Source organism: Salmo salar, chromosome 25 (assembly GCF_965601325.2).
Source record: "Salmo salar chromosome 25, fSalSal1, whole genome shotgun sequence".
Taxonomy (NCBI): Eukaryota; Metazoa; Chordata; class Actinopteri; order Salmoniformes; family Salmonidae; genus Salmo; species Salmo salar.
The window spans coordinates 22,689,514-22,711,835 of record NC_138315.1 but is presented as its reverse complement, the minus strand read 5'-3'; the positions used below and the strand labels follow the sequence as shown (position 1 = coordinate 22,711,835).

Here is a 22,322-nt window from a genome sequence, read left to right as displayed (position 1 = left end):
ATCACAGATGGCCGGTGGCACCTTAATTGGGGAGGATGGGCGCATAGTAATGGCTGGAAGGGAATAAATGGAATGGTATGAAACACCTCAGATACATGGTTTCCATGTGTTTGATATCATTCCATTCACTCCATTCCAGCCATTATTATGAGCCGTCCTCCCCTCAGTATACTTTTGAGGGTCTATAATTATATATTTCAAAGGTTTTTTTCAGCATTGAAAGTATTGGAGATAAAACATTTCGAGATTCAGAGTGTGATTTACGGCGTGTGATCTCACCAGGACTACAGGGCAGATGTAGGATGGGAGTAGAGTGTGGTCTCTAAGGGCTCCTCCATCACACTCCGGTTTCATGTTGGACGCACACTTATTATGGAGCTGATCAGGAAGGAGGATGAGGAGGATGGAGGGAGGAAAGGAGCAGAGAAGGATTAGAAGGAGAAGAGTGGAAAAGAAAAACAAAATAGGCATTTGACACAGTGCCAGATATTGCATAACAGTGCCAGATATAATGTAAAGTACAGTAGCTACTTCTAAGACTGAGGATGAATGAATGCCTGCTGTCATGCTACAGGAATGAGCACATTACTAAACTATATATATAAATTGACAACCCTAGCAAGCTCTTTGACCTCCCCTTACTGGTGGTTTGAGGTACCACAGTTTGAATTTTCATCTGAACATTTACCTAATGGTGACATCTAGTGGACATATAAGGTAAAGTTGAAACAAGAAAATAGGAAGATTACAAACTATTGCTGTGAACGTCCTCAGGTTGATTGTTATCAACAGAAGCTCTCTGAGGCATTTCAGGCACTATGAACGGAAACTTTGCCCCAATTCTAGGAGTTCTCCAGTAGAGGGGAGTGAATGATCGGCTATGAAAATCCAAATGACATTTACTCCTGAGGTGCTGACCTGTTGCGCCCTTGACAACCACTGTGATTATTATTATTTGACCCTTCTGGTCATCTATGAACATTTGAACGTCTTGGCTCCACCCGGCACAGCCAGAAGAGGACTGGCCACCCCTCATAGCCTGGTTCCTCTCTAGGTTTCTTCCTAGGTTCTGGCCTTTCTAGGGAGTTTTTCCTAGCCACCGTGCTTCTACATCTGCATTGCTTGCTGTTTGGGGTTTTATGCTGGGTTTCTGTACAGCACTTTGTTACGTCAGCTGATGTAAGAAGGGCTTTATAAATACATTTGATTGATTGATTGATTGATTGATTGATGGTCAAGAAGCAGTGTGGCTTGGCAGGGTCGTGTTTCGGTGGATGCATGGCTCTCGACCTTCACCTCTCCCGAGTCAGTAAGGGAGTTGTAGCGATGGGACAAGACTGTAACTACCAATTGGATATCACGAAATGAGGTAAAAAGTACCAATTAAAAAAAAAAATAATACTAGCCAGAGCAATTCAACATTACTGCAACAGAAGTCTCTGCCTTTTGTCTGGCATCTGGCAAACACACTGTCAGCAGCTTGCTTACTTGAGCCGACACCGAGCTGGGGTAGTTCGTTTCACGTCTCAGGCCCTCGGCCTGTGCCATGAGAGAGTGGAGTTAGCCACCTGAGAGAGTGGTGATTGTGCTGCTAAAAATGCAAATCTGCGAGGCAAATCCAGGGGACGCAGCCGAACATAAGGAAAAAAAACACTGTTCATGATTCCACTAGTTCGCAAAGAGGCAGGCGCGATTAGAACTTAGTCAGATCAAGAATGTAAGTGTTCTGAGCTTTGATCAATGCTGGGAGCAATATTTTCATGTTGACTCGTAATTGATTTTCTTTATTGTGTGCAAAATATATATTTGTATTATCTCAGTGTCCTCATATGTAGTTATGGCCCTGAGTGTGTACTACTTACAGTGATCTGACACCACACACAGTGTAGGCCCGTTAAGCCCTGGTAGCACTTGATACTTCTGTGACAGCGGTCGCACTTAGTGGGAGAGTTTCCCTCCATCCACACGTGCTGCATAGCCTGGAGGGAGGGGGAAAAAGGAGAGAGGGAGAGAAAGAACGAGAAAGATGGAGACAGTAACAATCATGATTACAAGGTCACAACATAAATCCAGTGCTAAACGTGCTATATTTAGTGCCAGATATCTACAAAAATAAAAGGCCATCTGAAAGGCATCATCTGCTAGTGAACCAGACTTGAGAAAGTGAAGTGGAGCTGAAACGGAGTAGACCTCCATCTGGAGAGAGAAAAGTGGGCCTTAGAGGGACAATTTCAAGGTCTGTGACTTCATTCCAGAAGAGGTCTAATTAAATCAGAGGTTATATATAGAGGCCAGTTAACAACATAAGTAGCTCTGCATGATCTCCCTGCCGCCATGATCCTATGCGTAGGGGTGTGTGTGTGGGTGTGTGTTGTGTGTGTGTGTGTGTGTGTGTGTGTGTGTGTGTGTGTATGTGTGTGTGAGTCCCTGCTCCCATGATCCTCCTGCTCCTCTCCAGTCCTTAGCACTCGGCCAACTGCCAAAACAGGCAGGGCATCCTATTCACACAACGTTAGTCAGATGGTGGTTAGGCTTAGCTGTGAGTTAGCTCTCAGCTTAAGACATCACACTAAAGAGTCACATAAGGTAGGATATTGTAGGCCTGCGTCACGGTCAAGCTCACTGGTTGAGAGGATTACACTAGCATGAGTAATGTACGCAAGAGAATTGTGCGTCGTTTAGTAAAGGGTAGACCTACATTTCTCAATATTTGTCACAATCTTTCTAAAACATAGGCAAATAATAGATACTGTAATGACACACATGACAATATCATTACTGTGTCTGTGTCTGTGTGTTTGTGTGTGTGTTTAGTTGTCTGTATAGTACTCACATTAGTGTGTCTGCGGGACTTGGCGTAGGTGCTGATGCAGGCAGCGATGTCTTTGGATACACAGCGTTCATGGACTGTGTACTTGCATACTGAAACACAGAGGTACAGAGAGAGACAGTTAACCAGTGGATGAACACTGAGCAGTAAGACCAACCCTTTCATTGAAACATGTAATAAAATGACCCAGCGATAACATAAAATTTGCCTTGATAATAGATCATTAATTAGTCACGCAATCATGTTTGTTATTCACAGAATGGAGGATGGGATAACAGAGTCAGAGAGAAATAGACAAGCATCTGGTTGAAAGACAGAGAGAGGAACTGAAAGGCACCCAGGAAGCGACAGAACAGAGAGAGTAGAGTAGTGAATGCCAACGAGGGACAGAAATAGGGACTGAAGGAGAGAGAGAGTGGAACTGAGGGCCACACACAGACTCACTAGAGCAGCAGAGACCCTGCTTGCGGACTCCCAGCAGCATGGTGTGGCAGAAATTACAGTAGGCTGGCTTGTTGAAGTGCTTTAGTTTCCACACATGCTGCCCATCCTCCTGCACATTCTACACACAGAGAGAAAGAGAGAGAGTGAGAGAGCAAGAGAGAGCAAGAGAGAGCGAGAGATCAGTGGAGATAATGGCATAATAGACCAAAGTGCTTAAAAGAGGGATAATACATTTTTTTTTAAGTAATCCATCACCACAAAAAGATCTTTCTGAATTGATTTTTTGGAACTGCCGCCCCAAACGCACTCACAGAGACACACACACAAACACTTTCTCTCTCTTCCCACAGGGATCATACACTTACTAAAATGTATGCACTCATGTATGCACTCACTGTAGTGCAAGTTGCTTTAGATAAAAGCATCTGCTAAATGGCATCCATTATCATATTATATCACACACACACACACACACACACACACACACACACACACACACACACACACACACACACACACACACACACACACACACACACACACACACACACACACACACACACACACACACAAAGTGCCTTACCGTCTCCATACCCAGCAGGACCAGCAGAGGGATGGTGGTGAGGCCTCCTCTGATCCACTCCTCCAGAGTGACTGTTCCGTCTCGGTCATAGTCTATCTCTTCCATCATCTCCTTCAGGATCTGGAGCACAAGGAGACGGGGAGGAAAGTCCAGTAAAGTCTTGCCAAATTATAGTACTGTAACGTTCCATTATTTCCTTGTCACTAGTTAAGCTAGCCTGTTCAGGTCGACCTACTCCAACGCCCCAATATGTTGGGATCAGGGAAAACAAGACACATAAGGCTGTGTGCATTCTTACTGGTCGCAGCTCTGTAGAGTCCCATTCCAGGTACTCTGCCACGTGGACCATCTGATTGATGATGCGGTCCAGTTCCTACACACACAGGAAGAGAGCAAAACATTAGACCACAACAACAACAACAACACTGTGGCAGTCTTCTTGATAATAAATGAACTCATCCACACACATAAGGCAAAGGGTGGCTACTTTGAAGAATCTCAAATATAAAATATATTTTGATTTGTTTAACACTTTTTTGGTTACTACATGATTCCATGTGTGTTATTTCGTAGTTTTGATGTCTTCACTATTATTCTACAACGTATAAAATAGTAAAAATAAAGAAAAACCCTTGAATGAGTAGGTGTGTCCAAACTTTTGAATTTGTACGTTTAAAACAACGTCACATGATATCCACTATAAGAAGAAGAAAAAAACAAGGGCAGCACCTCCTACTGGTAATTCGATCTATCTACAGCTATTAATTCAGTCTCCCATCCAGGGTTTTAACCAAACCCAGCCCTGCTAAGCTATGACATTTTTTTTCAATTCAACCTAGGATTAACCTAAAATAGACAATACAGTGCCTTCAGAAAGTATTCATGCCCCTTGACTTATTCCGCATTTTGTGGTGTTACAGCCTTAATTCAAAAAGGATTAAATAGATATTTCCCCACACACATCTACACATAATACCCGATAATAACAAAGTGAAAACATGTTTTTAGCACTTTTATTGAAAATTAAATACAGAAATATCTCATTTATATGTTAGAATCACCTTTGGCAGCGATTACAGCTGTGTCTTTCTTGGTATGTCTCTAAGAGCGTTGCACGCTTGGATTGTACAATATCTGAAAATGATTCTTTAAAACATTCTTCAAGCTCTGTCAAGTTGGTTATTGATCATTGCTAGACAGCCATTTTCAAGTCTTGCCATAGATTTTCAAGCCGATTTAAGTCAAAACTGTAACTAGGCCACTCAGGAACATTCAATGTCGTCTTGGTAAGCAACTCCAGTGCATATTTGGCCTTGTGTTTTAGGTTACTGTCCTGCTGAACGGGGAATTTATCTTCCATTGTCTGTAGGAAAGTAGACTGAACCAGATTTTCCTCTAGGATCTTGCCTGTGCTTAACTCTATTCTGCTCTTTCTTATCCTAAAAAAACTCCATAGTTCTTGCTGATGACAAGCATACCCATAACATCATGCAGCCACCACCATGCTTGAAAAAATGAAGACTGGTACTCAGTGATGTGTGGTGTTGGATTTGCCCCAAACAAAACACTTCATATTTAGGACATAAAGTTACTTTACAGTTTTACTTTAATGTCTTATTCGAAACAGGATGCATGCTTTGGAATATTTGTATTCTGAACAGGCTTCCTTCTTTTCACTCCATCATTTAGGTTAGTATTGTGGAGTAACTACAATGTTGTTGATACATCCTCAGTTTTCTCCTATCACAGCCATTTGTGAAATCCCTGAGCGGTTTCCTTTCTCTCTGGCAACTGAGTTAGGAAGGACGCCTGTATCTTTGTTGTGACTCTGTGTATTGATACACCATACAGTGTATTTAATAACTTCAATGTCAGATTTGTACCCATCTACTAATAGGTGCCCTTCTTTGCAAGGCACTAGAACACCTCCCTGGTCTTTGTGGTTGAATCTGTGTTTGAAATTCAATGCTCAACTGAGGGACCTTACAGATAATTGTATATGTGGGGTACAAAGATGGGGTCATTCAAAAATAATATTAAATACTATTATTGCACACAGAGTGAGTCCATGCAACATATGTGACTTGTTAAGCAATATTTTTTATCCTGAACTTATTTAGGCTTGTCCTAACAAAGGGGTATAATACTTATTGACTGAAGACATTTCAGCTTTGAATTTTGTATTAATTTGTAAAACTTCCTCAAACATAATTCCACTTCGACATTATGGGGCATTGTGTGTAGGCCAGTGAAACAAAATCTAAATGTAATCGATTTTTTATTCAGGCTGTTACAGAACAAAATGTTAAAAAAGTCAAGATGTGTGACTATTTTCTTGAAAGGCCTAGGGTTTCAAGCTCTGGTTGATTTCAAATGTAATGATATTTAGTTATATTTCATTGTGTTTGGTTGTCAAAGCAACAAAATATCAACATTTGAAGAAGATGTATATTCTGCTTGGATAGTTCCATCTGTGCGGCTTTAATTCCAGTTTGTTTTACATTTTTGTAAAATGTTTTTTATTGAATATTAAAACATACAATGTACTCGCAGTGAAGCCACTCAGCATTTACATTACATTCAATCATCTAACAGACTAACATCCAGGGCGACCCACAGAAGCAACCAGGGTGAACGCCCTGCTCAAGGGCACGTCGACAGATCTCAGCGAACTATGAGCCACTGGCCCAAGCCAGATACCACCCCCCCCCCCAGTTCTCAGAGAGCTGCCCCTCAACCATCCGAGACCCACCCCCCACAGTCGTCGTCCCCACAACCCCAACAAGCCCTCAAAAAAGAATTCATAATAAAATAAACCAATTCCACATCCCAACCCTCTGCTTCCCTCAGCCCATCCCACCTATCTCTGCTGGCCACCCTCTTTGGATTTCTATGCATCATATATCTTTCAACTATGCTGTGATGTTTAACATACAATTTGAATCTAATCGAATGGAATCCACAGATTGCAAGTTGAAGATTTATAATATAAGCTAAAAAGCATGAATTCTTGAATCTTGCATCATTTTATATATAAACTCATACTCATATATAAACCCTGTACCATAGAATTGGTACATCAAAAATCTCTTCCCAAGTATTTTGCAATCTGTATGGCACAGCTGTCAACATCCTGGTCCTCAAATGAAACTGGTATACTTTCCTATTTATGCTATTTTTATTCCTCCTTATTCCTGCCACCTGCCTCCTCCATTTTTGAGGTAATGCTGTAATCAATTGGTTGTAATCTTGGATTGAGCAGACCTTTCCAACAATTAAGATAACTGCATGAATTACATAACTCTACCATTCCAATGTACAATATATATTTTTTTGGTTTGTTATTCCCTTTTCAAATATCTTTTCCATAAATACAGGTATTTTATCAACCAGCACATTTGAGTTTAGACATAACATTTGTTGTAACATTTGTTCTATTTTTCAGGGAGATGAAATTGAAATTGCAACCAGCTCTGCAATGCTGGTTTGAAAAAGAGAGATACTTCGAAAAAGGTTTCATTTTCATATTAATCGAAAATGAGACATGGGAATCTGCACAAAGGCAATAAAGCCATTTTTAAACAATGGATGAGATTTTCTCAATAATCTACTCGAGAACCATTTAGGGTTCAATTAAAACTTTTGTATAAGTGAAACTTTTAGAGAGAGGTTTAGTGTTTTAATATTTAATCATCTCAACCCACCCAGTTCATATTCATTATATAGATAGGCACGTTTTATCTTGTCTGGTTTAGCATCCCAGATAAAGCAAAATCTTTTTGGCTCATATGATTTGAAAAATGAATAATCAGGAGTAGGCAGCGCCATAAGTAAGTGAGTAAACTGAGATATGACTAAGGAGTTAATCAGTGTAATTTCTTCATAAATAGACAGGTATTTACCTCTCCATGGTTGCAGGATCTTGTCAAGTTTTACTCGTTTTCTATTGAAATTCATTGTGGAGAGCTCATTTATGTCTTTTGTGATATGAATACCAAGTATGTCTACTTCACCGTCAGCCAATTTTATAGGTAAACTGCAAAGTCATGTAAAATGTGTATTTTTTTAAGATCCAATACGCAATATTTTACACTTATCATAATTAGGATTTAGTCCAGAGAGTCCAGAAAAGTTATCTAGATCTTCAATGAGACATTTCAGGGATCTAGCTTTCAGACTTAATATAAAACTTGAGTCATCAGCATACATGGACACCTTTGTTTTTAAGCCTTGGATTTCTAATCCTCTAATGTTGTCATTTGATCTGATTTTAATAGCTAGCATTTCGATGGCCATAATGAATAGATATGGTGACAGCGGACACCCTTGTTTAACTCCTCTTGACAAATCAAAACTCTGAGAAGTAGCTGCTATTTACTATTTTACACCTGGGGTTGCTATACATAACTTTTTCCTATTTTATAAGAGACTCATCGGAATTGAAAAAAATCCAGGTATTTATAAATAGAATCCAGTCTTATTTTATCAAAATCTGCTATAAATACCAGGCATGGCTTCTTAGATGTTTCATGTTGTTCTATTATTTCTAGTAGTTGTCGTATATTATCTCTAATGTATCGTCCACGTAAAAAAAACCTGTCTGATCAGGATGAACAATACCTGGTAAAACCTTTTTAATTCTGAGTGCTATGCATTTCGATAGTATTTTTGCATCACAACAGGCCTCCAGTTTTTTAGATAAACTCGTTCTTTCAAATTAATAATTGATATGTTGGATTCACATCTCCATCTAAACCACAAATCTAAGCTAAAGAATAGACCAAATCAAACTAAACTTGATTTAAAGTGCATTTAAAGTTTGATTTGATAGATTTCTGGTTGAAATGGAGAGGTTACTGTAACTATAAATGTATTTTTATGTATGCATATAAAGCGTGCATGTTCAAGATAGCATACTTAGGTTGTTGCAGGTCTGTGGAGATCTTCACAATTGCTATAATAATCTGTGCAGAATCTTGAACGGCATTGATCACTTGCACCATGTACTTTTAATGTAATCTCAACTACAATCCAGGTCATTTGATTCTGCTATTAGATGAAGCACATTGATCAGTAACACATTAATATGTTGTATAAATAAACAAGATATCTGACATTGTATTCCCACTTGAAATTTGCTGCGATTTCAAATGGTTGAAAGTGCAGTGATAGACATTTGGGTGACAACTAAAAAAAACATCTGATATAGTTTTTTCTTTGAAATTTGGTTGTGCTTTTAGATGGTTGAAAGCCTAGTGATAACACATTGGAAATTCAACTAACTTCTGGCTGTCTTTTTCACTGGGTGAATAAAGGTTGTAATCTCATTGATCAACATCTCAACCAAATATTACCCACGTTGAAATTACGTGGTGTGCCTAGTGGGAAGGTTGGTATGTAATTGGACTAGAAAGGGGAGTGAAGAGGAGAGGAGAAAAGAGGAGAGTGGGCCAGACTTACCGAGCTGTCCAGTACTCCATTGCCATCTGTGTCGTACAGCCGGAACATGACTAGAGGGGAAAGAGAGAAAAGAGACCCCATGATTCAGCTATAATGAGTTCTTGTTAGCACCGCTAACATTCCCAGTCAGACCCCCCTCTGGAGAGTAGGGGAAATATTAGAGCGCTACACGACACCACTCCTGTGTTGAAGCAGGGGGACGTAATAGAGCGTGACATGTACTTCTGTGTTGTTGAGATGTCGGAATCGGTTAGCTGAGATTAGCTGTGTCAGGGTGTGCGGATATAGCTCCTGATGCCAAAGAAGTCTATTAGACACACCACGGCTTAGGATGTCAAGGGGCTAACAAGGACAGGTGCTGAGCTAATCCCCGGGGGAGCCCGGCTCCTGATTTACTGCTAACAACCAGTCACTCACTCACACTGTACTGCTGAGTGTTGAGGCCACAGCAGGAAGGTGTGTAGGCAGGTGTGTGTTTGTGTGTGTGACAGCTCGACTGTATTTAGCCACAGAAATATGGCTGTAAACATTATTTGCTTAAATAATTAAATGTACAATCTAGAAATGGTGGGTTGTTTGGATAACCCAACTGCTGGTTTGCAGGCAATGGGTCACTTAGTTGGGTTGTTTTCTTTAAAAAGAGCGAGGTTGGGTTGTTGATGCTGGGTTATTGAGATATGACCCAATGGGTCAGATCAGAAGACTGGAGGTGTGGCTTAGTAGGGCGTAGCTTTCAGATAGTTATTTTTGGTCACCCGCAAGAGTAAATGTCATTCTGGTTTATCTGTTCTGTTGTATTGTTATCACATGATAAAGTTGAACACTGACACTTTTGTAGCTTTAATGAGGCTTACACGTATGAGTTCCTCAAGAGCGTATGCATATCCCAATGTTGTAATTTTATTATAAAATATGTAATGTGCAAAAATATTCATTTGCAGTGTACAAACAACCTGAGCAGGAATTACATTTACTCTCACATGTGACCCCATAAAACTATGTGAAGGCCACGCCCTTAATAGGCCACGCCTCCTGAAAATAACCTATTCCATTAAAAAAAGGCCCAGCTGATGGGTCAACCCAGTATGAAAGTGTATAAAAACCCAACTGAAAAACCCAACTGAAAACCCAACATGTTGTGGTATTCACGCAACATAACTGTCTGGGTAGAAATCACCCAGCACGTGTTCTGTCCAATATTTACCCAGCGCTGGGTTACCAAATAACCCAAATTGGGTTGTTTTTAACCCAGGATTTTTTTTGAGTGTATTACCTGAATGAATCAATTTGACTAATCCTCGCAAATTATGGTAAGATGTCTTTCTGAGTGGTTTAGGGACACACCTTTTGACTCCACATGACCCTCTTGGTCTTTCAACCACAAATCATTACAAACTTGCCTCCAACCAACCCCTATAACTCACATTCCAGCTTGTCCTCTGGTGTGCCCCTCTCCAGCAGGGACAGGTAACACACAATGTCCTTCAGAAACACCACCTGGGGGGAGGGTAAGGGGGAGCCCTTCTGGGGTGACGGACTCCTCCTCTTCTCCGTTCTGATCCTCTCTATGGATGCAATGTAACAAGAGATCAATGGGTGATGGGGATGTCATTCAGCAATGACCATGAGCATGACTAAGCAACATGGCAGATTGAAATGTGATATGGCATGGTGATATGGATATGGTGATATGATGTGATAGACACATAAATCAAATCCAATAAATATCATAGCCTGTGTAAAGCTGGTAAAGCTTAGGTAGCTACCAATACACATGCCCTACATTGCCATGCAAAGTATTGAGCTAACAGAAACCAATGGCCACAGCACACTTTATCAAACTGCTAGCTAAAATGCCTTGCTGTGAGTGATAATCAGTACAAAAGTATGTGGACAACCCTTCAAATTAGTGGATTCGGCTATATCATCCACACCCGTTGCTGACAGGTGTATAAAATGTAGCACACAGCCATGCGATCTCCATAGACAAACATTGGCAGTAGAATGTCCTTACTGAAGAGCTCAGTGACATTCATCGTCATCGGATGCCACCTTTCCAATAATTCCGTTTGTCAAATTGCTGCCCTGCTTGTGTTGCCCCGGTCAACTGTAAGTGCTGTTTTTGTGAAGTAGAAATGTTTAGGTGCAACAACTCCTCAGCCGCAAAGTGGTTGTCCACACAAGCTCACAGAATGGGACCGCCGGGTGCTGAACGGGAATGTCGAGAGCTTCATGAAATGTGTTTCCATGGCTGAGCAGCCGCACACAAGCCTAAGATCACTATGCACAATGCCAAGCGTTGGCTTGAGTGGTGTAAAGCTTGTTGCCATTGGACTCAGGAGCAGTGGAAACGCGTTCTCTGGAGTGATGAATCACACTTCACCATCTGGCAGTCCGACAGACGAATCTGGCGGATGCCAGGAGAACTCTACCTGCCTGAATGCATAGCGCCAATTGTAAAGTTTGGTGGAGGAGGTATAATGGTCTGGGGCTGTTTTTATGGTTCGTGCTCGGCTCCTTAGTTCCAGTGAAGATACATCTAGACGATTCTGTGCTTCCAACTTGCAACAATTTGAGGAAAGCTCTTTCCTGTTTCAGCATGACAATGCCCCCGTGCACAAAGTGAGGTCAATACAGAAATGGTTTGTTGAGATTGGTGTCAAAGAACTTGACTGGCCTGCACAGAGCCCTGACCTCAACCCCATCGAACACCTTTGGGAATAATTGGAACTCTGACTGCGAGCCAGGCCTAATCCCCCAACATCAGTGCCTGACCTCCCTAACGCTTTTACGGCTGTGTTCCCGGCTGTGTTCCAACATCTAGTGGAAAGCCTAAACAGAAGAGTGGAGGCTGTTATGGCAGCATAGGGGGTACCAACTCCATATTAATGATTTTGGAATGAGATATTCGAGGAGCAGGTGTCCACATACTTTTGGTCATGTTGTGTATTTTAGTGCTGTGGCATTGGTCATGTTCCAGGCGCAACATTTCTCTAACATTGATGTCATTGGAATTCATTGTTTACGGCAATACCATAGTCTAATACAGCATGCGTCACAACTTTTCCAGGAAAACAGTGTAATTGCCTACAGCACCTGAACAAGGTATTTACCTGGGGAGAGGCGAGGGGAGGCTGGGGACTTGGCTGGGGTGGGGGTCAGAGCATTACTACTGCTACCTGTGGAGAGTTTGGCTTGGGTGCAGGCAGGTGAGTGGTAGGAACCCCTGGGTGTGTGGGCCCCTGTCCCAGAGCGCTGTGAGGAGGAACGGGAGGAGCAGGGAGAGGTAGACACGGCACCTGAACATGTGGCCATCACAATGGAATGCTCTGGCGTGTGCCGGCCCATTGCTGTCAGGATGCTCTTCCCATTCATTCCTAGAAGACAGAGAAGGGGAGAGATAAGGGGGAAAGATGATTTCAGGAAAGACAAAGCAAGATAGGTAGGCAGTTGCCTCATTACTTTGCAAACAGTTGTGTTTACAGAAGCAGACATTTAGCATTGAGGATTAAACCTTCACAACAAAATACACAAAGTAAAGACCTCTCACTTTCCAACCATGAAGAGAGATTCAAAATGACAAACAGAAAAAGTTTCAGCATTTCACAACAACCAAAAATGGTACTTTAAAAAAAAAGCAAGGATGGTACAGATGAAACAAGAAAGGTCAGGTGAGATATACTCCACACACAAAACAACAGTTTACAACAAACGCAATTCCACTGAGCCATGGTACAGACTACTATCATGTCACCTGCTCCAAAACACAGATCACAAGTCACTTTATAACAGTTGACAGACAGTAGCTGGACCATGAGTCTTAGTAGGGTTATCTAAACATTGTCCTGTTGTCCTGCAGTGGTACCTGTTATGGGGGCACAGGCCACTTCAGTCTGTATAGAGATGCCTGCATCAATGGAACGTGGCTCTGCAGACACATCAGGGCAAGAAAAGCAAGACAGAGAAAGTGAGAGGATGTGAAATAGAGGAAGGTAAAGAAATGCACCAGAAGGAGTGTGATATAGGCTGTGTTAAAGGGGAAGCAGAAGGAGTGTGATATAGGCTGTGTTAAAGGGGAAGGAGAAGGAGTGTGATATAGGCTGTGTTAAAGGGGAAGCCAAAGGAGTGTGATATAGGCTGTGTTAAAGGGGAAGCAGAAGGAGTGTGATATAGGCTGTGTTAAAGGGGAAAAAGAAGGAGTGTGATATAGGCTGTGTTAAAGGGGAAGCAGAAGGAGTGTGATATAGGCTGTGTTAAAGGGGATACAGAAGGAGTGTGATATAGGCTGTGTTAAAACCTCTTATGGCTGGGGGGCAGTGTTCGGAAGTTCAGATAAATGACGTGGCCAAAATAAACTGCCTGTTACTCAGGCCCAGAAGCTGGGATATCCATATAATTGGTAGCATTGGATAGAAAACAACCTGACGTTTCTAAAATGGTTAAAATAATGTCTGTGAGTATAACAGAACTGATATTGCAGGTGAAAACCAGAGGAAAATCCATCCAGATGTTTTTTTTGAGCTCACTGTCCATTACAATGCTTGTCTATGGGATATACAAGCTAATAGTTCCCAGATTGCAGTTCCTATGGCTACCACTAGATGTCAACAGTCTTTAGAAAGGGTTTCAGGCTTGTTTTTTGAAAAATGTATTAATTGTTGTAGTTTTTCAAGGTGGCTCTCATTCTGACTGTAGTCTTGTGGCGCGCGTGGATGAGGGTGCGCACCTCGTTATTTATCTCTGGTATTGAACATACTACATTCCGTCTTAAATTGTATCGTTTATTTACATATTAGGGTACCTGAGGATTGATTAGAAATGTTGTTTGACTTGTTTGGACGAAGTTTTTTGGTAACTTTTGGGATTCCTTTGTATGCATGTTGAACTAGTGGAACGGGTGGATTACTGAATCAAACGCGCCAACTAAACTGACTTTTTTAGGATATAAAGAAGGACTTTATCTAACAAAACGACCAGTTGTTGTGTAGCTGGGACCCTTGGGATTGCAAACAGAAGAAGACCTTCAAAGGTAAGTGATTTATTTTATTGCTGTTTCTGACTTTTGTGACGCCTCTGCTGGTTTGGAAAATGTTTTTAATGCTTTTGTATGCGGGGCGCTGTCCTCAGATAATCGCATGGTATGCTTTCTCCGTAAAGCCTTTTTGAAATCTGATAACGTAATTGGATTAACAAGAAGTTAAGCTTTTAAATGATGTAGGACACTTGTATGTTCATGAATGTTTAATATTACAATTTTGTAATTTGAATTTGGTGTCCTCCAGCTTCACCGGATGTTGTCGATTTTGATCCCATTAACGGGATCTGTGCGCTAAGAGGTTTTTAAAGGGGAAGGAGAAGGAGAAGGAGTGTGATATAGTCTGTGTTAAAGGGGAAGGAGAAGGAGTCAGAAATATATAGAACTGTCTGGCAATATGAGGGTAGATTCTATTTATAGCCAAGGCTAAATTCAATACATTTCCAATTCAATAAAACGCTATAATACAATACAGTAAAAATATATCTGGTGACATTTTAAAGAGAAGAGAAAGCAATATAAAAAGGCAAAGCAGATTCGAGGTTGCAGTAGTCTAAAGGAGCAGACTAGTGCTTCAATGACTAATGTCAAATTATGGGACCTTGTCTATAGTCAAACAACAACACATTCTTCTAACCAGTGCATTGCTAGGGTTATTGCTAGGGTCATGAAGATCATTAATGAAGCAGGTTCCTATTGGCCCATATAGTAAAATCCTCTACTGGTGCTGTAGGCAAGGAAGGACAGGAAGTTATGAAAGTCATAAAAGAAAGACAGATCGTCTGTTTGGCCCTGAGAGGAAAGCAGAATATCAACCTATTAGAGAACTGTGGCCCCTGCCTGTCCAACACACAACAAAAGAGACCTTCTATCAAGACAGAGGAGTGAAGAATAGTGTCAACAACACACTAGAAATACTTATTTCTCCCTGTCTCTTTTTGTTGGGGACTGGGAGATTGATTCAGGCAAGGAAACGCAAGCCTCTCTGGTCCTGAATGATAAAACCATGATGGGACTCTGACAGAGGGAGAGCGAGAGCGAGAGAGAGAGAGGAAAGGAGCGAGAGAGAGAGGAAAGGAGAGAGAGAGAGAGAGAGGAGAGAGAGAGAGAGAGAGAGAGAGAGAGAGGAGAGAGAGAGAGATGAGAAATAGAGGGGGAGATAGATAAACAACACTTGCTTTGGCAATGTTAACATATGTTTCCCATGCCAATAAAGCCCCTTGAATTGAATTGAATTGAGAGAGAGAGAGAGAGAGCGAGAGACAGACAGACAGACAGACAGACAGACAGACAGACAGACAGACAGACAGACAGACAGACAGACAGACAGACAGACAGACAGACAGACAGACAGACAGACAGACAGACAGACAGACAGACAGACAGACAGACAGACAGACAGACAGACAGACAGATTAGGAAAACAAGTCTCCAGGGAAAGACAGACACTAGCTAGGTAAATGTGTATCTATCTATCTGAGCCTCTCATTTCTGCACACCCACAGAGGTTAGTAGAGAGATCAAACACCAGATGGCAGTGCAGGCTGTGTCCTTTTTCTTCTTCTCCACATCTGATCAAATGAAGAGGCTCAGGAGTAACACCACCTCTCCCCCCCCCCTCTCGCTCCATCTCTCCATCTCAGATGGTTGGGTGGGCTCGCATGCAAATCCCTCCATCTTTCCATTTGGAGAGGGGTTAAATTCCTCCCGTCTGTCCCCTAGTGGTCAGCTGTTCAGCAGTGAGGGACAGCCAGGCAGACTGATAGAGCCCACATTTAACCCCATATGGTGGAGGAGGACACAGTTTACAAGCTGTCCAGGTGGAGTGGAAGTAAAGAACCTGAACCACTCCATAGCTGTCGTTGTTTGTGGCCACTCCAGCACCACTTTACGCTTAATCAGTTCAATCAAATGGTACATGAACATGTGGTGTGTGTGTGTGTGTGTGTGTGTGTGTGTGTGTGTGTGTGTGTGTGTGTGTGTGTGTGTGTGTGTGTGTGTGTGTGTGTGTGTGTATTCCTGAAGGATCTGCCATGGCAAGTAAAGCAGCAGTGTTTGCATTGTGTGTGTTTTTTGGAAAGTGTTTTGAGGAATTTGTGAGTGCAGACTACAACTAACTCCCTTGACTACAATCTGTAGCAGAGGGACACTCTCCCTGAGACAAGCGTTAACCTGCGAGGGAATCTAATTTGGGAGATGCATACAATAGTACACCAACGATTTAGCCTAACTCCATCCCAAAAACTTTTGAGGGCCAGGAAAGACACTGTTGACATCTACCAGGGTCATGTTCAGTAGGGAGAAAACATTGAGAAACAATTTGGAACGGGAAGGTATTACCTGAACCTCTTCAATAAGAACACAAAAAATAAAAAATAAACCCTACTGCCCTACTGAACACGACCCAGGTTCTCACCAGTCCCAGCCAGAGTAAATCACCACCAGGGTGAGGGAGGCCACTACTCACCCAGCAGTCCTGCACCAGCACGGGGCACCTCAGGAGAGCAGCCCCCTGTCTTGCTCTTGAAGGAGGTGAACAGGTGCTGACACAGTTCCTCAGGGATGTCGTTCTCCAGGTATGTGGTCATGAAGAGCTGGAAACCCTCATAGTCTATGGGCTGCTCACACACGGATGGATGGAGAGATAGAGAGATAGAGAAAAAGAAGAGTCAGATTTAAAATTTTGTAAACAACAGAGTCTGGGCAGCAAAAAAGTAGACAAAGGTGACATTGACTAAAAGTCTATCACCATACTTTTTTGCCTCCTGGTCCCTAATTTCTTTATGTGGGAAGGCAACACCTGTGAAGTGTTGTAAACCACATACTTTTGCAGTAGAAATAATCTGTTTCAGTATATAAAAGGAATGAAACCTTTAGAAAAGTTGTTTGCCTGTATGCTGGAAGTTTTATTGATGGTCTGCAGTAGTGTGTTTTAGATAAGCATGTTGTATTCAATCATCTCTCTACAACACAGACAGAGCATGATGATAACACATCGCTTTGGGCCTTTTTTGAAAAAAGCTTTACGGTTGAGAGGAGACTGGAAATGGCCAATTTGGAGAAAACATAAATCAGTTGATTTCATGGATTTCAGACAGGATGGTGCGCTGGCTGTGGTTTTAGCCTTTAAAAGTGTAATATTAGTATAAACCTTCAAACGTAAAAGGCATACAGACAGTACACAGAAACAATCCTGAGTCACTTTATCAGCAAGCAGACAGAGTAAAATAATTGACAGAGATTACTCAGGGCAGATACCTTTACAGAAACAGCATGAGGTTGTCTGAACTGGCATTCACACAGTGATCAGTGCCATTAGCCTTGCGGTTGAAAAACAAATGAAAAAGAAAGAGAAAAAAACGGCACATCAACATTCCTCTGTTATGGAAACACTGTTGATACATGTTGGCAAGTTGAGCGTCACAAAGACACATAGCCGGCAAACTGAAGCACTTCACCTGACCCCTTTGACCTCTGACGGTGTGAGAGAGCATTATGAGTACTGTAGTACATCATGCTATAGGTGTCTGATGGGATAGGGTTATGTGCTGTATACTACATGCATTCTGTAGTGTTAGACACTGAAACCACAGGTTTCTGACCCCTAACCTTTGACCTTTGCCTTGGTGACTCTGATGATATAGGGTTAAGTATGTTACATGTTACATGCAGTCTGTAGTGTACATGTATACACAGAAACCACAGATCATGCAGACCCCCAGCAGTGGGTGTGGCTTACTTGGTTGAGAACGTCTTGCTTCTGTTTGACAGAGGGAACAGGGAGAGGTAAGAAGGAGACATAGGGGTTACTTTATAGTGGTCTGGCAGCAGTAGTAAAGGGTGTGGAAGCAGTTAGAGTTAGAGTTAGGGTTAGCCAGGGGTGAGGCCACACCCTCTTTTGGAAGCTAGTCCTCATTCCCTTACACACACACACACACACACATGCATGCAAGCATCCAATCTCTGGACTTTTTACAGACAATATCCACCATAGTTAACCCCAAAAATGTATCAAATTAATTAACCTGCGCTATGCATTAATCATTCAAGACAAAAACGGCGAACAAGCTATGCTGTGCCTATGGCAAGTTTGTGGGACATAATGCATCTATTCAGGTTACCTATCAACCCTTTGTATCAGTGTACTACCTACAGTATGCCAGTACCAGTGTACTACCTTGGACTATGTACACATCCACAAAACACTGTATATGCACTGTATATATTCGCCACAGCAGCATCCCTCCCTCTGCTTATATAGTGGCTGCCCACGACTCCAACACCATCATTAAGTTTGCTGATGACATGCCGGTGGCAGGCCTGATCACCGACGACGATGAGACCGAGAACAGCTTCTAACCCCTAAGTCATAAGTACAGGACTCAAATTTCCCGGTAGCATCGACGGCCATGCCCCCTTGTGTGGCCATAATGACTGCTAAAAAAATGCATGACTTATGGGCACTTTGGCCATTGTGCCCTTGGGCTGAATATAATAATTATAATTCCCTTCTCCCGGCTGCAATACGCCGTGATCCAAAGCACCTCTCACTCACATTTGATTTCCTTCTTATTGAATTCCGAGGGCCATGTTGAAGATGTTAGAAGAACTGTCCACATTTACTTTCGTCAACCAACAAAAGATGTGTAACGAACAGAGAAAGCAGTAGCCAATCCACTATGTTAATCTACTATCCCAAATAGTACAAAAGTTGACTTATTCTATGAAATTAAATATTCCAAACATACTCTGGGACAGTTGTGGAACGCGATAGATCCCAAATTAATACAATCCCTGTACATAAAACAAATATTTTAAAACCAAGTAGGGTGATGATGCAACAGATAAGAACGTTTAGCTTAAAATGTTGATAAACTATTAGGCTGTTTCTTCACATTAAAAGTGCAGCAATGCGCACATGGCAGTAGGATATAATGTCCCAAAATGCAATTAGCCGGAAAACACTGTTGTCAAAAGTGCACCGCAAATGTGAGTGTTTTTTAATGACAGCGATGAAAATATACTTCAGAAATGTAGAAAGAGGGAAGATCTAAAGATGCAACAACAAGCGTGGATTGGTAATAGGACTAGGAGTGTGTCTTTGGCTGCTGGACATCAAAAGAAAGTTCAGAACATAAGATAAATACTGGTTTCAATGGCATATGAGGAAATCTTTATAAAACAATCCCCTTAACATTCCTATGGTTGGAACAAGGTAAAACCTCATAAAATGACAAAAAGTTGTCCAGGTTTTAAACAATTAAGTTTATGTTTAAATAGTTTCAAAATGTTGTCTGCCTCCGCTCAGATTGTAAGGTGGGTGATGTTGCAGTGCGAAACAGGCACTGGCCTTTCCCTCCTATCCGAACAAACAATGCCTCAAGTACAGTATGTCTGCAGAATCAAGCCTTTTAGATACACTACATGACCAACAGTATGTGGACACCTACTCTTCAACATCTCATTCCAAAATCATGGGCATTAATATGGAGTTGGTCCCCCCTTTGATGCTATAACAGCCTCCACTCTTCTGGGAAGGCTTTCCACTAGATGTTGGAACGGGCACTTGCTACCATTCAGCCAGCCACAAGAGCACTAGTGAGGTCGGGTACTAATGTTTGGCGATTAAGTCTGGCTCGCAGTCGGCGTTCCAATTCATCCCAAAGGTGTTCGATGGGTTTGAGGTCAGGGCTCTCTCAGTTTGTGCATGGGGGCATTGTCATGCTGAAACAAGAAAGGGCCTTCCCCAAACTATTGGAAGCACAGAATCATCTAGAATGTGATTGTATGCTGTAGCATTAAGATTTCCCTTCACTGGAACTAAGGGGCCTAGCCCAAACCATGAAAAACAGCCCCAGACCATTATTCCTCTTCCACTAAACTTTAAAGCTGGCACTATGTATTCGGGCAGGTAGCGTGCTCCTGGCATCCGCCAAACCCAGATTCGTCCGTCAAACTGCCAGATAGTGAAGTGTGACTCATCACTCCAGAGAATGCGTTTCCACTGCTCCACAGTCCAATGGCGGCGAGCTTTACACAACTCCAGACGACGCTTGGAATTGCGCATGGTGATCTTAGGCTTGTATGCGGCTGCTCAGCCATGGAAACACATTTCATGAAACACCCGATGAACAGTTCTTGTGCTGACGTTGCTTCCAGAGGCAGTTTGGAACTCGGAAGTGAGTGTTGCAACCGAGGACAGAGTGAAGCTACACGTTTCAGCACTCTGCGGTCCCGTTCTGTGAGCTTGTGTGGCCTACCACTTCACGGCTGAGCCGTTGTTGCTCCTAGATGTTTCCACTTCACAATAACAGCACTTACAGTTTACCGGGGCAGCTCTAGCAGGGCAGAAATTTGATGAACTGACTTGTTGCAAAGATGGCATCCTATGATGGTGCCAAGTTGAAAGTTACTGAGCTCTTCAGTAAGGCCATTCTACGGCCAATGTTTGTCTATGGAGATTGCATGGCTGTGTGCTCGATTTTAAACACCTGTCAGCAACAGGTGTGGCTGAAATAGCAGAATCCACTGATTTGAAGGGGTGTCCACATACCTTTGTGTATATATATATATATATATATAAAATGTATATCCCCTCAGTAAATTGTATATTACCACTGTAATCAGCCTATACTCCAGAGTTGTATGTTTTATGTTTACTGTTCCAATATTGTATATTCTTTATGATGTCTATGTGTCTTTATTGTGTTTGTATATTGTTTATTGCTGGCAGCACTTTCTCACTAAGGCAAATTCTACATATGTGTAAATGTACTTGGTGAATAAAGGTGATTCTGAATCTGATTATATCTTAATAGCAGCTCTGTGTTGTATGATTGACGGACCTCACAGCAGTGCAGCGTAGTACTGTACCTCCCTTGGTTCTGTGCTGTTGATCTAACCCAAACAGAGATACAGAGTGCACTGGGCTGGCAGGCCAGACCCGCTGAACCATCATTCATATCACTCTCCTCTCCTCTCCTCCCTCTTATTTGGTGAAGTTTTACTTTGCATCATGTAACAGCAGATTTTGAGAAAAATGCACGCACAAACATGCACACACATTCCAAAAACGTATCCAAAAAAATGAAAAAGATGGAGGCATAAGGTCACATATTGTAAGACAGACAAGCTTGTCTGCAATAAGAACACCCAGAGTGATTTGATAGGCATTTCTGGAAGGTCTCCATCAAGCTGTCTCCATCTCCCTGTTAGCATTGATGGCCTCGAGAAATCAATCAAATCCATTCTGGAAGCCATGCCAACACAACAACAGGGTAAAAAAGAATGTCCATACGCTAGGTGTGTCATCATGCTTGCCCTTCGGATATATTTATGATTAAAATTGGAGGGCACAGGCAGTCTTGACAGAGAGATGTTATGATGGGGTTAAAGGGTAAGGATAAGGAGGAGACGCCATGCTATCTGAGCCAAGAAAGCCATGAGAAGTAAAAACTGCAGAATGTTGCACAAAAAACTCAAGTATAGACCTATCACCAGAGCACAAGTCAAACCACCACACTATGGCAGCACAGCAAACCCTGTCTCTCCACCCTGCCTGTGCTCTCAATACATATTAACGGAACACTTGTTCTTGTCACTCCTCGGGTCCTCATCACTAAAGTGACATACAGTGGCAAGAAAAAGTATGTGCACCCTTTGGAATTACCTGGATTTCTGCATAAATTGGTCATTAAATTTGATCTGATCTTCATCTAAGTCACAACAATAGACATAGTGTGCTTAAACTAATAACACACAAATTATTGTATTTTTCTTGTCTTTATTGAATACATAATTTAAACATTCACAGTGTAGGTTGGAAAAAGTATGTGAACCCCTATGCTAATGACTTCTCCAAAAGCTAATTGGAGTCAGGAGTCAACTAACCTGGAGTCCAATCAGTGAGACGAGATTGGAGATGTTGGTTAGAGCTGCCTTGCCCTATAAAAAACACTCACAATATTTGA

The 22,322-nt window shown here is 41.9% G+C and overlaps 1 protein-coding gene across 3 annotated transcripts in view; it reads right to left on the bottom strand.

Annotated features, from left to right (window-relative positions):
• Positions 1–22,322, bottom strand: part of dgkg (diacylglycerol kinase, gamma) — a 165,625-nt gene that overhangs the window by 86,354 nt on the left and 56,949 nt on the right. Inside the window, exons 4-15 of one of the 3 annotated variants that reach the window (XM_082968996.1) lie at positions 18,092–18,112; positions 16,820–16,970; positions 13,183–13,245; positions 12,431–12,694; positions 10,742–10,882; positions 9,318–9,367; positions 4,156–4,230; positions 3,858–3,977; positions 3,275–3,392; positions 2,834–2,922; positions 1,863–1,979; positions 280–378 (exon numbers count right to left, since the gene is read on the bottom strand). In XM_082968996.1, the coding sequence (XP_082825122.1) occupies positions 280–378; positions 1,863–1,979; positions 2,834–2,922; positions 3,275–3,392; positions 3,858–3,977; positions 4,156–4,230; positions 9,318–9,367; positions 10,742–10,882; positions 12,431–12,694; positions 13,183–13,245; positions 16,820–16,970; positions 18,092–18,112 (1,308 nt within the window). The remainder of the gene's footprint in view (positions 1–279; positions 379–1,862; positions 1,980–2,833; positions 2,923–3,274; positions 3,393–3,857; positions 3,978–4,155; positions 4,231–9,317; positions 9,368–10,741; positions 10,883–12,430; positions 12,695–13,182; positions 13,246–16,819; positions 16,971–18,091; positions 18,113–22,322) is intronic. The other 2 variants (XM_082968998.1, XM_082968997.1) reach the window with 2 other exon arrangements.